Below are 14,328 nucleotides of genomic sequence, written 5' to 3' on the forward strand. Positions count from 1 at the left end.
TTCATTTGCATATAAAATAATTTCCATATAGTCGATACATTAATCCTTGTAACTAAAAAGCTAATGAGATTGACAACCTCACTAGTTAAGTTGGAGACCAAGAAAAGTTTCTTAGTTGAGTGCAAGACTGATCATTGGAGCATAGGAGAACTCCATGAATTTATACTTTGGTTCTCAAGCACTGAGGAAGTATTATTCCGATACTACAAACTCTTACTTTTGAGGACCCAATAGACATTCAACTAACAAACACTGCTAGTTGGGATATGAGGAAGCAATCATTGGGAACGAGCTTCGGAGGAGTCCAAGATCATCATTATCCTTTTGAAGGTGTCATCAAAGAGTTCACCTTGACACAAAATCATTATTGGTTGGAGCTAAGGTTCGGTGGCTGCCGGGTGGTGTCCAGATCCTCTCTCACGGGGTTCGATGAGACCGTGGAGTGTGGAGATTAGAGCGAAAGCTTTGACCGAATGGGGGTCGGTGCCAGTGACGTTGGCGCTTATGGGAACCATTTACTCCTTGAAGGCGTTGTCGTAGACCTTCTTCTTCCCTGTCGGGGTGTCATTATCCCACAATCGCTGGCATGCGGTACTGGCAAGCTTGGCTTTTGGTGGTGTCTATTTGTTTAGGGCTTGTTCGTGTTCATCATTGGGTTTTTGTCTTGCATGTTGTCCCATGATCAACCATATTGTTGTGTGATTTTGGCCTCATTTTTCTTATACCTCATGAATTCTCTTTTTCTGAATGAAATTGAAGCACCTTGCACCTCTCACGAGGTTCTGTACAAAAAGTAAATCAAACATATGAGGCACTAAAAGAGCACACATTTGAGGTGCCAATTGCAATCCATATCGTTTCTCGCATGTATATTGTTCGGTTGTCCCTCCGAGCGAAGGATTTGTTCCCCTAGGGAGAGAGTGATGAACAAATGTTTTTGTTCGCTCAAAATAGCCACTAATAGCGAATGTTTCAGAATTTCCATGTGAAAAAAAAATTGTCATGGTATTTGCTATGTTCTAAAGAAAAAATTGCCATGTTGTATAAAAAATTGTCATGCTGCATTGATGTATTTGCCATGCGTTTTCGGGGATTTGCCATGATTATAGCATGGAAAATTGGGAGCCTAAAAAAATGACAAGAATTTTCATGCTTAGGATTTTCCATGTTGATGAAAAAATTACATTCTACATCAATGTAAAATGGTGACAATTGCCATGCTCCAGTAACATAGTTTGCCATCTCCAAAAGTGTTCGCTCATTCCATCTAGAGCGAACCATGAACTACCGCTAGCTCGTAGATCGCTTGAAGCAGTGTTTGGGGACGAATACTTTGGTACTTCTGCACGAGATCCAACGTGCCTGAGGGTGTTCACTTGAATGCCAAAAAAATCCGATGTCGGATCTATAAGCTTTCTGAAAGGAAAAAAATCTGCCGCTGCCCACCTATATGATGTTTTTTTCAATGTTTAGCACTCAGGCAGAATGATCTGTCATCATTTTGTCATATTATTTAAGACATTTTCCCGAAGAGTTTCCTTTTCATCAACTTCAAGGCTAACATACACCTAAGTTAGCCTTTACCCCCCTAGTGTTTGACATTGACCACTTGGAAAATGATTATTTCTCCGACCAAACAACCCTAACTACTCTGTAACGAGTGTGGCACTCTGGAAAGCATTTACTGGACATTCACGAACGTAAAATGGTGGCAATACCCATGCCCCGACAACATGATTTACCATCCCCAAAAGTGTTCGCTCGGATTGCCATCTAGAGCAAACTGTGTACTACTGCCAGATTGTAGTTTGCTCAGAGGAGCACATGCTTTGGGATACATCTTTGAGATACAACGTGTTTGATGGTGTTCGCTCCAAATGCTAAAAAATACGAAGTTAGATCTATAAATTTTTCAAAAAACATCTAGCTGCTCTGCCACCCCATCTCCATTTTTCATCCCCATCCCTACACGCAGGTATGCATCAATTAGAAACCATGATTCTTTCTGCGGGAACAACCATGGTTTTGGTACTATTCTGCCACTCAAGAGTCCAAAAATATGTTACTATACCACAATATACAAGTTCAACTAATTAAGTCCCTTCCTTAAGGAGATATCTTCATTTATCATAGTTGTCCATAGAAAAGTATGCTAAGGTACTTTCTATATCAACATGGATGGAAAGAAATGTAAAAGGAATGTATGGACGCCAATGTACATCAATGAAGTGGACAAAAAAGCGATGGGTAGTAAGATGAAGAGGATTCCGGTTCTCTTGGCCCATCTTCCAATAATCGCCAATGCAAATGGGTAAAGAAGCACCATAATCCACAGGTTGAATAGCAGACCCAGTGCACCATGCCTTTTCTGCGCTGCAGACCATGTCCCCATGTATAAGATTGATTTACCAATTGCTACACCAATAGCCAAGATGTTGGAAAACAATACCACAACCGCCGGTATCATCATGGGAACCCAATGCACTTCATACATCTCAGCATACTTGTCATCTGTATCAGCCACTGGTTGCTTTGTGGTGACTCTGAAGTGTATACCTTTTTTTGTAAGGATATTCACCACCATGTGCAACACCGCTGTCGGATATGCAGTTACCGAGCCAATCATGAAAAATTGCTCGTTGCGCCACCAGTCCAACCATGTGATTCCTGCCCACATTATCTCAAACATGCCAATCACATGGATCATCACAATGACGATGATAAGGTACACAATGTACCTGGTATATGGTCTCTGTACAAGTATTTCTGTAGGAAGAAGCCACATCACTGGACAGAAGGCGTACATTAGGATAAAGAGTGATGTTAATGGGTAGATAGTGAAATTGATGTATGAGAGTCGCTGCACCAAGCTGAGTCGACGACCAGCAAACAGAGGGCTAATGTGTGAGAAGAACATCTCTAGGGAACCACCAGACCATCGCACTATTTGGCGGAGGCGCTCTGTTAGATTGATGGGTGCAGTGCCACGGAACGCTTCACGTTCCATGGTAGCATACATGGAGCGCCAGCCTTGCCCATGGATGCGAAATCCTGTTACTATGTCTTCTGTTGCCATATTGTATATGTAGCCAATTCCCCTACCCCAATCTGTCGAATCATCATAGGAAGATGACACTACTTTTGTCATCTCTTCAAGAAATGAATCATCTAGTGTTGGTGGTAGTGTGACACCTTCTTCTTGCTTTATGGCTGCTAAAACTGAGTTCAGGAAGGGTAATGAGTTACCGAACCTGTTACTGTCGACTATGATGTCCTCGGCTCTCCAGCAAGGTGGATCAATACCATAGAGTGCAAGGCGACGAAACATGCAACCTGTGCCAAGGTAAGTAGGCCCTTGCTGACCATTGAGGCCGTACATGGCGCCATCAAAAAAGACACGATTATGGTTTCCATACCGGTCTGTAGGGTCGACATTATCAAATCTTTGCGGGAACTGAACAAATCCAGTATTATCCCCTTCCCGTGGGTCTAGCATGAAGCAAACAGCTGCATGCAGGGCTTCTGAATTGTTGATGTAGTGGTCACAATCAAAGTTGATGAAGAAAGGTGCATTTGAAAGTAGAGCTGAGATACGTAGCTCTGCATTTAGAGCACCTGCCTTTTTGTTGTGCTCGACACCTGGGCACTTTTCACGAGCCACATATACCAGCATCGGCAGGCGCATATCAACACCGTCAAAGTTGAGTGAGCTGTCATTGCTCTCGTGTACACCTAGTGGAACCACATGTTCTGGATGGCTCTGCACAATCTGTTGTAAGAAACAAGTTACATATTTGTCAGAAAATGAAATGTTGTTTGCCAATCTACATATGTTATAAAAGTAATAGTTACTTAAAAAGACTTCTATACCTTAACAATTCCTGCATGGTGCCCAGCCCTATGTTTTTCTGCTGGGTCAAGCCATGTGCCTGGCCATTGTGTTCCATCAGCCATCCAAGTCACTTTTGCATCTTCATCCTTTGTCCCTGTTTTACTATAAATATCCGCCCTTTGGCGGATGGTGTTAGGAAGCATATCTAAATGCTTCTTGAACTCCTCATATTGCGTGCATACATGCTTATAATCCTGAATGAACTCCTTATGTGAGGCCCCTCCGCACAACGGGCCCTCTAGTTCAAAATAGCTTTCCGGTGCTCTTGGGTCAATCTGATGCTTTCTACAGAAGGGAACCCACAAAGCAGCAAACTTTGCAGTCTCAACCAATGCCTCATAGAGGACCAATGAGCCACTGTCATCTGATAGGTAGCAGTTGCACCTGCCAATATGATAGTCGGCTGCAAGGATAGAGAGAACACAATTCATGGTGTACAATATGGGCTCATCAGTAGCACTAGCAGTGGTGACAATGACATCGATGCCTGGCAGTTGGGAGCTCCTGCCTGGTGTGTCAAATTGTTTCCTGAGTGTAGCAAGGTCGGGTATCATTTTAATGGGATTATACTTTGGGAGCTGATAGCTTAGCCATGATAAGCTAAACCACACATCTGCCACGACCGAGATCACCCAAAACCACATGACATCAGAATTATTATTCTTGATGCGCCATCCGACGAATAAGATGACGGCGATTACTCGTATCAGGATCAATACCCTGTTTATCATGAGCGGAGAAAAATGTAATCAGTGGATGCAAATGTTTGCAAATGTATAGTCTAGCTATGCAAGTGCCTACTACTAGTACTTAGTGTTTATTAACACAAGCTATTTCATTTTATATTCTGAGAACAAATCGATCTATCTCAAACGAGAATGTTTCAGGACTTCAGAAGAGTGTGGTGTTTTGGATCCCATGCTCCAAGGAGCCTGATGTTTTTTCCCAACTTATACACATTGATTTGTTCTACATATTTTCAGTTTTCTTTTACTAAAAACACATTAATGTGCGAGTTGCACACCCAAAAAAATTGATCGACCCATAGTAGGAAGTGCCGGATTCACTTTTGATACACATATTTGTCTTTTTTATGTAGCCCATAAATGACTAGAATGTATTTCTTATAAAATTTATGGACCCATGATAGCAGTAGAAGATTCACACATATTTGTCTCTTATATGTAACCCATAAATGACCATATGTATTGATAAATTATATGGTATATGTATTTTTTTAAATCTATTATATATGTGCATTGTATTGTATATGGTTCGCACCCGTAGGCCATATTATATATAGTCTGTCAAAAAATAAAGAAGATACTTTTCTACGGAACTAGACTTTTGTAATATTGTGCACTAGAATAAAACAAACGTTTGATCATTACTACCCCCCCCCCCCCCCCCCCCCCCCTCCATAATTCTTAGAATAAAACAAACGTTGATTAATACTCCAGGAGTACTTTCGTTTCAACCCAGAAAAGTTTTTATCTCAGTTAATATTGAAAGGTCCTTTGCCTCAAACACTTAAAAACTGATGTTGCTTGCGGAGATTTAAGATAAAGTTCACTGGATTTCACATTTCAGACACAAAATTTGCTATCAGTTTAAAAAACATACACCAAGCTGGGCCCCTTAGATTACTGAAGATAGATGCACTGCAGAGCGAATTGCAAGGAGGAAAGCCCACCTGTACGGGTACAGGATGATATTCTTGACTCTCCTGTTCGAGAACAGCAGCGGCCGGCCGCCGCCATTCTCCAGGTCTGGCGCCACTGCCATGTCGCCCGGCTGGTCGACGTCTTTCCAGTACTTGTCCTTGGCTTTGCCGCCGTGACCATTGGCCGCGACCGGCGTGACGACCAGTGCTCCTGCGTGGACGCCGTTGCGGTTCGAGAGGAGTGGCTCGCTGAGTCCGGTGGCGGCGCCGGCGTCTGTCGCCGGCGACGTCGTCATTGCCTGCATGGTGCGTGCATGCACGTAAATGGTAGGAAATCCTGCCTTGATGTTTGTGCTAATGCGCTCAACTGTCACACGCATGCACAGAGATATGATAAGGTAAGCAATAATACGTACCTGAGGGCGATGATAATGCTACTAGCTAGCTCCGCGTATGTGCGGTGCCGGAGCCAATAAGAAATAGAGAGGAAGAGGAGACAGTGCTTTGCACGGTACGGTATAGAAAGGAGGTCACGGGTGTATTATATACACACTCTCGCGTGTCCAGCTAAGGCCCGCTTGGCATGGGCGTAAATTTGCACACCCGGATTTAATTTACAGATGTATATTACCGGTTGCATACGATTTCCAGCTGGAAAACGACGCCTTGATATGTGTATTCTTTACGGGGGGTATTTAGGGGCCAACCGACGTTCCAAGCGGGGCCTAAGCTGGTACACTGGCGTGCAACGCATGCACAGATGCACTGCCACACATCAGGTTCCAAGTATCTCGACCAACGCACATGATGAACAGTAACAGGACATGACGTGTCACTATGAGGACAAATGGCCATTAAGAGCATCTATAGCCGGACCTCTCAAAGTCGCCTCATACGCCCGGGTGGGCTGCCTGGTCACTGCCCGGTCATATTTTTTCGACCCAGACAAACGCCTCAAACGGGCCTCAAACGCCCAGCCTGAGCGGCACCCACCCACTACTAGGGAAAAGCCTAGCAGCAGCGTGGGTTCTAGGTACATTAGTAGCGCGGGGACATGCGCTAATTATAAGGCGCTACAACTAACCCGTAGCAGCAGCACGTGCACACCCGCGCTACTGCTATACAAGTGTAGCAGCAGCGTGCTTCATGGAAGCTCGCTACTGCTAATAGCTCTTGCGCGCATTGCCTGGACGCGCTACTGCTACTGTGACGCTGCTGCTAACTTTCTCCACTCGCTACTGCTAATTTTAGTAGTTTTTTTTTGCATATATTTTTTGTATTTGAACATGCTGTATACAAGAATCTTTAGCGGATACAAATGTCATCATGATACACATACAAATGGCTGCGAGACCACAAATGTAATCATAGCATATACATACAAATAGTCTCATCATAATCATCATCCAACACAAAATGGTATTTCGTATCATCTCGAAAATAGCGATACATGCAAGTCTCGATTACTTGCAACTACATCGTCATCCATCTAAACAGTGATATACGCGAGAAGAGCTATCACTTTGAGTGAGAGCGGAACTATGCAGTACATGAGTTCGTATCCCTCTCTCGCATTAGCGTGAATCTAAATTAACTACTGCATGTCGCTTGGAAACCGGAAACCGGTACACCTGGGCCTGACACTCCGGCCACTCGTCGTATATATATTCCTGGCGTAGCACTTCTTCGCCATCGATGATCTATGCACCTGCATCGTCACATGAGTCGATGATATGCAACATATATAGTTGAGCAACAGAAAGAGACAGACTTGGCAAAAATAGAAGCAACATATCATAAGCATAAATAACAAAGTTGATCGTACCCAAAATGCCCTAACTAGAGTGATCGTCGCTAGTCGAGGAGGACGGTTTAATTACATCATAAATAAAGTTTCGTCGTGCATAACTCAACGTTTCGTCATACAGAAAGTATGGACTAAACGGACACATTGTCATATATCGACAATCACTCCAACATGTCGTGCCATCCATCCAAGTCGGGGAGATAGTCCCCGAGCCTAGTGAAAGGCTTCAGGTCGAGACGCTGAGAGGCTACCCGTGTTCGGACGTCTTCCCGCGACATTTGTCCTTCTTCGTAGAACATCCCTGTTTTTCCAACGACCTCCTTCATGATGATTTGGGCAAGTTCGCGCTGAATGTGATAGAACTCAGCTCGAAGTCGATGATCCTCGATATCTCCTACGTTCTTTGCCCATTGCAGAATATGGGCATCGCCGGATGTAGGTGACATGCGAAGGTTCTGGTGATCCTGTCTGTACTCCAGCATGTGGTGTAGGACATAGAATCCATCATTAAGAGAATCACTCGGTTGCTGGATGCAGCAGAAGTCGGTCTTATGGCCGAAGGCGAGCCTGCTGCCCCTTCTCTTCTTGTCCTTGACCTCTCCACCCCGTGCTTCGTAGTAAAACATAGCACTGTCGAGAACATCCTTAATGTGGGTGTAATCCTTTTTGTTAATGTTCTTCGACGAGTCCAAGTGAAGAGCGTGGGAGTATCGGGGGTAGAGGATGATGAGGACGGCGCGCCCGCCATTGCGCAAAATAAGTACACCTCAAATTAATTAGCCTCCACCGTGCAAATGAATGATTGAAATCGAAGGAAGGATATCCGCGCGGATGACTTACAGGGGATGATAAGGCACGAGAATCGCCTCCTTGTCCTTATTGGCGAGCATGAAATTGACGATGTATTCCCTCGCGTATTCACGGTGCTTTGCGCAGACTCCCAAGAAGCCCTCGTGCATGAAGTACGGGTCAACGACACAGATATGAGGTATCTGCTCAACCCCGATGATGTAGTTCATGTGCAAGGCATAAAGGCGGACAAACGTAAAATCCAGCTTCTTCACGTGAAACATGTCGAATATGTAATCGAATCGAAGGAAGAACTTATCCGCGGGGAAGAAGCCGACGTACGACAATTGCCGCGGAATGTTAACCACGTAGAGTGGGTATCCTGGATCTTTCGAGGCGATGAGGCCTTTCTCTATCCGCAGCACATCGTCATGAAGTCTCCCTAGATCGCCGAATCTGGCCCCTAGCGCTGCTGCAGGTAGGATTGGTTGACCAGGGATATGCCATTTATCTGCACCGGGGTTATCTATACGGTCTTGAACCCGAGGCTGCTGAGGCGGCTGGATCATAGAACCAGCTTTTTTGCCTTTCCTCGATCTCTTCCTAGACTTCTTTACTACCGGAAGGTCGTCCATAATACGTTCAGCCTTCGGAGACGGCAATTCAGGCACCGACTCATGACGCTCAAACCCTAAGTAGGGGCCAGTATAGACATACTGTTGATTGCCATCGTCATCCTCATCCTCATCCATGGCGACGTCATCAGCGACTAATGGAGCCTCTTCCTTACCCCGTGCGCTATCACGCAACCCGACACCCGGCACTAATTGGGTAGGTGGGGTGTTGATGTTCATACCTTGCTGAGGCTGCGTGCTCATGGGTGTGCTCCCGGCCGCCTCCAGACGAAGCAGACTCTTTGGCCACAACAGGACCCACCCATTGCAACAATCACCAAGCCGCCGCGGGGTCTCGTCATCATCCCCCACTAGTACCAGAGGAGGCAAATTCTCGTGGCCCGGTTTGACACTGGCCACGGAAACCTTGAAGACTTTCGGGGGGATCGGCCGGCTGTGGAACAATGGTTCCTTCGGCTTCATTATCGTCGCCTTCCCCACGTCCACCTTATGGTCGCCGATGGTGTACAATATGGTGCACGGGGTTTCGTCGGGCTGCAAAGAAAAGTCTGCAACGTGAGACATCCGGAAGGCAACGAAAACGGGAGATTATACATTTATTGAAGGGGGCCGGTGTGACAGATACCGTGAGGGCGTCGAGCTCAGCCAAAGACGAAGCACCGCTGAGCACGTCCGGTGCGGGAGCAGGGCTAGTCGAGCTGCTCCCCAAGAAGTCAGCAAGGGGAAAGTCCGCTGCATTTTTTTCTGGATTTTGCCTGGTCCAATTTAAAACGGCCGGAACCAAGGAAGTATACATATCTACAACCACCTATTTTGTGGAAGCTACCGCTGTTGCGACTGTCTGAGATGATTTCTTCTCAACCGCAATCTCAACCTTCTTGTCGATATTTTCTTCAGTTAACCTCTGTCTTTCCTTTCTCTCCTCCGTGATCTCACGGTAGTACTTCTTCCACGTCGCGCCGTCTCCGACACCGTGCACGCATCCATATGACAGTCGAGTCTCCACCGGGAGTCATTTCAATATGTTCAACGCCCGGTTCAATGGAGTGTCCCACTTGGGCCTCGCCAACGCCTCAGAAGGCGAGTCGCTTTCAGCCGCAATCCTGTGCTGCTCTCTCTGCAAAAGGCACAAGGATCGTTTACAAATATGACTAACATGCAGTCGAATTGATCAGAAACTAAAATTACCAGCAGTCTTATGAACTCCGTCGTGACCGCGTTCGTCTCGAAAACCTTCTTCACTGGGCCCCAACGGTGCCGGGCCCTGAGGATGTCACGCTCCTGCGGGACGGTGAACTCCGCCAAGGGGTCTGGGATGCCCAGACTCGCGGCTTCCGCGTCCTCCTTGGCACATTTGGACCTCTTCCCGCCATAACCACGACTTCCGAGGTGGTGGCTCTCAATGTTCCTCTCTTGAAGCCCCTTCATGTACTTAGACTTTTTTTGGCAGCTTCGGCCTCGCAAGCCGCCTTGAATATTTGAAACTGCTCTTCCGTGATTTTCGGATTATCCTTTACAATCTCGGAGTAGGGTTCCTTCTTGCCGATGATCCTTTGCTTTCACCCTTGTTTTCCAGGCGGCCAACGCGTCGCTAAACTTGGTCATGGCGTGTTTGCTTATCTTCTTCATTGTCGGGTCCATATCTGGATCTTTATAATCCTTTTCATTCCGGTCCGGGAACAAGAATATCTGATGAAACTTCTTTAGGAGGGAGGGCCTCATATTATCTATCTTCTGTAGTTTCTCATCGTTGATGGTGGCGGTTGTCCGTACGATGCAGCCTATTTGATTGCCGTAGCACGCGCGCGCTTCCTGGGGCGCTTTTGGCTCAAAATTGCCGTCGTCCACCTCCATGACCACCAGTCTAGTAGTCCCGAGCTTGTTAGGAAGCCGGTGCCTCTTTGCTTTCGGTTCTACACCGGCTCCGCTAGTCTCGGCGCCGGTCTCAGTCTGAGCGCCGGTCTCGATGCCGGTCTTAGTCTCAGCGCCGGTCTCGATGCCGGTCTCAGTCTCAGTCTCAGCGCCAGTCTCAGTCTCAGCACAGGTTTGCGTGTCAGTCTCAATCCCCGATGCCACCGGTGGGCCCAGCAACAACATCGGTTGATCGTCGGCAAGGCTAAAAAATTCGTCTGCCGCCCGGTAGACGTCGTCGCAATCACCAGAACCCTGTCCTTCATCGTTGCTAGCCATGTTTCCTACGATTAAATCTAGTCAATTAATTCTAGACCTAATAAAATAAATAATGACATAAAAAGGCCTATTGTTTTGCAGGAACGTTGACTCCTTCCCGGTGCGGCAAATCCCGGGCACTCGATATGTCCTAGTTTGCAGCACAAGTCATGCCGAAATTCACGAAAAATTTCGGCAGGACCTTTGCTAAAAAGTGGACAAATCGAGAACCAGAAATTTCCGGAAACGGAAATGAATTAACATTCCGGCAAAACATAGGCCACTCGGCTTCATTCCCTGGAAACAACAAAAGGCCACTTGGGCACAATCGAAACATGTGCAAACACAATTGAGGAATTTGCATATATCCTGACCACTTCAAATTTGCATGTCCTAGCGTTTGACACTACAAAAAAAATCTACACAAATCTCATGCTCTCTCAAACTCAATTCAAAATATAGATTATATTTAGTTAACTACTGAACTAAACTTTACTCTAAACTAAACCCTACTGCCCTAATTAACATCTAGTTAAACAAACTCAATGCAAAAACTAAACCCTACTGAACTAATTAACATCAACATTATCTACTACTTAACATCTATTATTACCGTAACTAAAAACATCAACATTATCTACTACTTAACATTAACATCTATTAACTAAAAAGGATGGGTGGGGGGGCTTACAGAGAGGTGAGAGACGGTGGCGGGGAGGTGCTCGGCGACGGAGGTAGGGGCGGCGAGGGCGGGCCCGGGATCGGGAGGCGGCGGTCCTGGGCGGGCTCGGGGGCGGTGAGGTCGAGGGCGGCGGCGGTGAGGTCGAGGGAGGCGACGGTGAGGTCGAGGGCGACCCGAGAGGCGGCGGCGGTGAGGCTGGGCGGCCTCGGGCAGCGGCGGTGAGGATGAGCGCGGCGTCGACGCCGGCAGGAGACGGCGGCGAAGTGGGGGCGACGGCGAAGTGGGGCGAGGGATCGATTTGGGGGAGAAGTGGTGGCCGGGGGAAAACCGTTTTTGGTTAAGTCAAAAATAACGGTAGCGCGTTACAGAAAACGCGCTATAGCTAAGTTAGCTATAACGCGTTTCAGCGAACGCGCTACTGCTACATCTTCATCATTTTTTCCCTTTTTCATTTATTTTTCTTTACATTTTATATTTTTCCTTTCTTCTTTTTCTATTTCTTTCATTTTCACTTACTTTTCTATTCTTTTTCATTTTACTTTCTTTTCGTTAGCAGTAGCGCTTTATGCATAAACGCGCTGCTATAAGTATATTAGCGGTAGCGCGGTTTTTGGAAGATCGCTACTACTATGTGTAGCCCATCGGCTAAGTGATTGGAATTTTAGTAGTAGCGAGTTTTCGGTGAGACGCGCTACTGATATATGTGCATCTGCAGCGCGCTTATTTTGCACGCGCTACTGCTGTCTAGCAGTAGCGTGCTTTTTTAACAAGCGCTACTGCTAAAGTTTTGTGTATAACGTTTTCCCTAGTAGTGACCATATCCAGCCCAAATATGGGGCGGATATGGTGTGGCCCAGGCACGCCTGGGCGCGTCCGCCTGACAAGCCCGACCCACCACCGACCCCACGGATGTCCCACAAAAAAACCCATCGCCCTCGTCGGTCTGAAACCCTAGCTCACTCACTCTCCTCTCTCGCTCCGTCCTCTCATCTCCCCTCACCGATTCCAACCGAATCTGGCGCAAATGTCGAGCTCCGGCAGCCGCTGCGACGACGAAGTGGATATGGAGTATGAGCTAGCTTGCCCTCCGCATCGCCTTGGAGCGGTCCAAGGTGGAGACCGGGGCAGCTCCGGATCTGCAGCCTCGCCCCGGCTTCCCCGTTGGCGCATCTCGGACGCTGGCGCGGGCCCCTCCCGGCCCATTGGCAGCTGCGACAGGCGGCCATCGCATTCGGCGCCTTCGCCACGCCGTCACATCGCCCTGCCGGCTGCTGCTTCCCCACGCCGTCCCCTCGCCCCGCCGGCTGTTGCTCCCCCTGGTGGACAGCGGTGGGTGCTTGTGCCCACCCCGCCGGCCGGGACGCGCACGCCGGAGTTGGAGGCGCGCGCCGCCCGCTGCGAGAGGCAGCGGGCAAGGGAGAGGGAGGCTGTGGAGAGCTCTGTCCGCCGCCGGCGTGAGTTACCGGCGAAGCCCAACGAGGTCCAACGGCTCCTCGCGTGGGTCTACCGCCGGTCGCTTACGACGGCGGAGACGGACGCTCGGCGGCTCCGTCGAAAGAACGCCAAGGCTCTTCGGTTTGCCGTCGAGCAGTCCGAGCGGGAGGCGTTGGAGAAGGCGAAGGAGGCGGCTCGGCTGGCCAAGCTCAGGCGCCAGCAGGACCGGGCCGTCTAGTGCCTCAAGGGCCTCGTCATCGTCGACTCCTCCTCCTCCGACGACAACGGCTCCTCCTTCGACGAATCGGACGATCCTCCACCAGCCAATGACGGATACAGCTACGCCGGCGACCAGAAGGGGAAAGGGCTGGTCCGGAAGTTGTGAAGTTGATTTTAATTACAAGTTTTAGATGTAGTATATAGTGGTCCGTCGTTTGTGCGAATTTTGGCGGATCTTTTGGAGAACTATTGTGCAATTTCTATGTCCGGAGCTGATTTACGTAGTTTGATCGACATTGCATGCTATAGTATGGATATAGATGTTCGGATATGATAGACACGGATGTGGACCACGCGATTTGTGGAGTGCCCGATCACTGTCCGCGGACGCGTCCGGGCACGTCCGTGGGCGTTCGAGGGCCCGGATTTGGCGAGTCCGGCCTTAGATGCTCTAAGGCGTGGCGTGTAAAAACAATAGTATAGCAAGTATGCGTGGCGTGGATAATAACATTCGTCTGTTGAAGTTAGGCAACATAACAACATTACAGTTTCAACTCAAAAAATTACAGTGGTCTGTTGAAGAACGTGGAAGAGGAAGTACCGGTAGTAGAAGTGACAATATATCACGATCGTAGCACCAACGCATACAAGCAAAACAGGAGGTGGGCTGACGGCGAGTGGCGTCCTTGGAGCCAATCCGTCGTGTGCAACGCTTGCAGCAGTGCACCCTCATCTTCCTCCACATATGGTGCACGGGCCTCAACTGCCTCGAATCTTCTACGCACGCGCGGCACGCTTCCTGTTTGTGGGAGAGATACAACTAGCGATGTGGCGGGGGCGCCGTGCCACGTTCTTACGACGTCTGACAGATGCGCCTCATCGTCGTCTTTTCCTGGCAGCTGGATGTGTTTCTGACAACAACAAAAATTAAAAGGGTTTCTAACATTAGGAAAAGGCTTTAAATCAGACGGATGATTTTACAGCGCGCATCAGCCGCGCGGAGAGCCGTCTGATCATTTGATCCGATTTTAGCTAGGC

The 14,328-nt window shown here is 47.9% G+C and overlaps 1 protein-coding gene across 1 annotated transcript; it reads right to left on the minus strand.

The window, feature by feature from the left end:
- Positions 1–2,046: 2,046 nt before the first annotated feature.
- On the minus strand, positions 2,047–6,217 carry LOC109755438 (probable mixed-linked glucan synthase 3). Its single transcript, XM_020314349.4, has 4 exons — positions 5,972–6,217; positions 5,586–5,854; positions 3,871–4,612; positions 2,047–3,769 (listed from the first exon to the last, which is right to left on the minus strand). Exons 2-4 carry the CDS (start codon positions 5,849–5,851, stop codon positions 2,165–2,167), a joined length of 2,613 nt encoding a protein of 870 aa, XP_020169938.1. The 5' UTR covers positions 5,852–5,854; positions 5,972–6,217; the 3' UTR covers positions 2,047–2,164.
- Positions 6,218–14,328: the final 8,111 nt, after the last annotated feature.

This window comes from Aegilops tauschii, chromosome 2, assembly GCF_002575655.3.
Source record: "Aegilops tauschii subsp. strangulata cultivar AL8/78 chromosome 2, Aet v6.0, whole genome shotgun sequence".
Lineage (NCBI taxonomy): Eukaryota > Viridiplantae > Streptophyta > Magnoliopsida > Poales > Poaceae > Aegilops > Aegilops tauschii.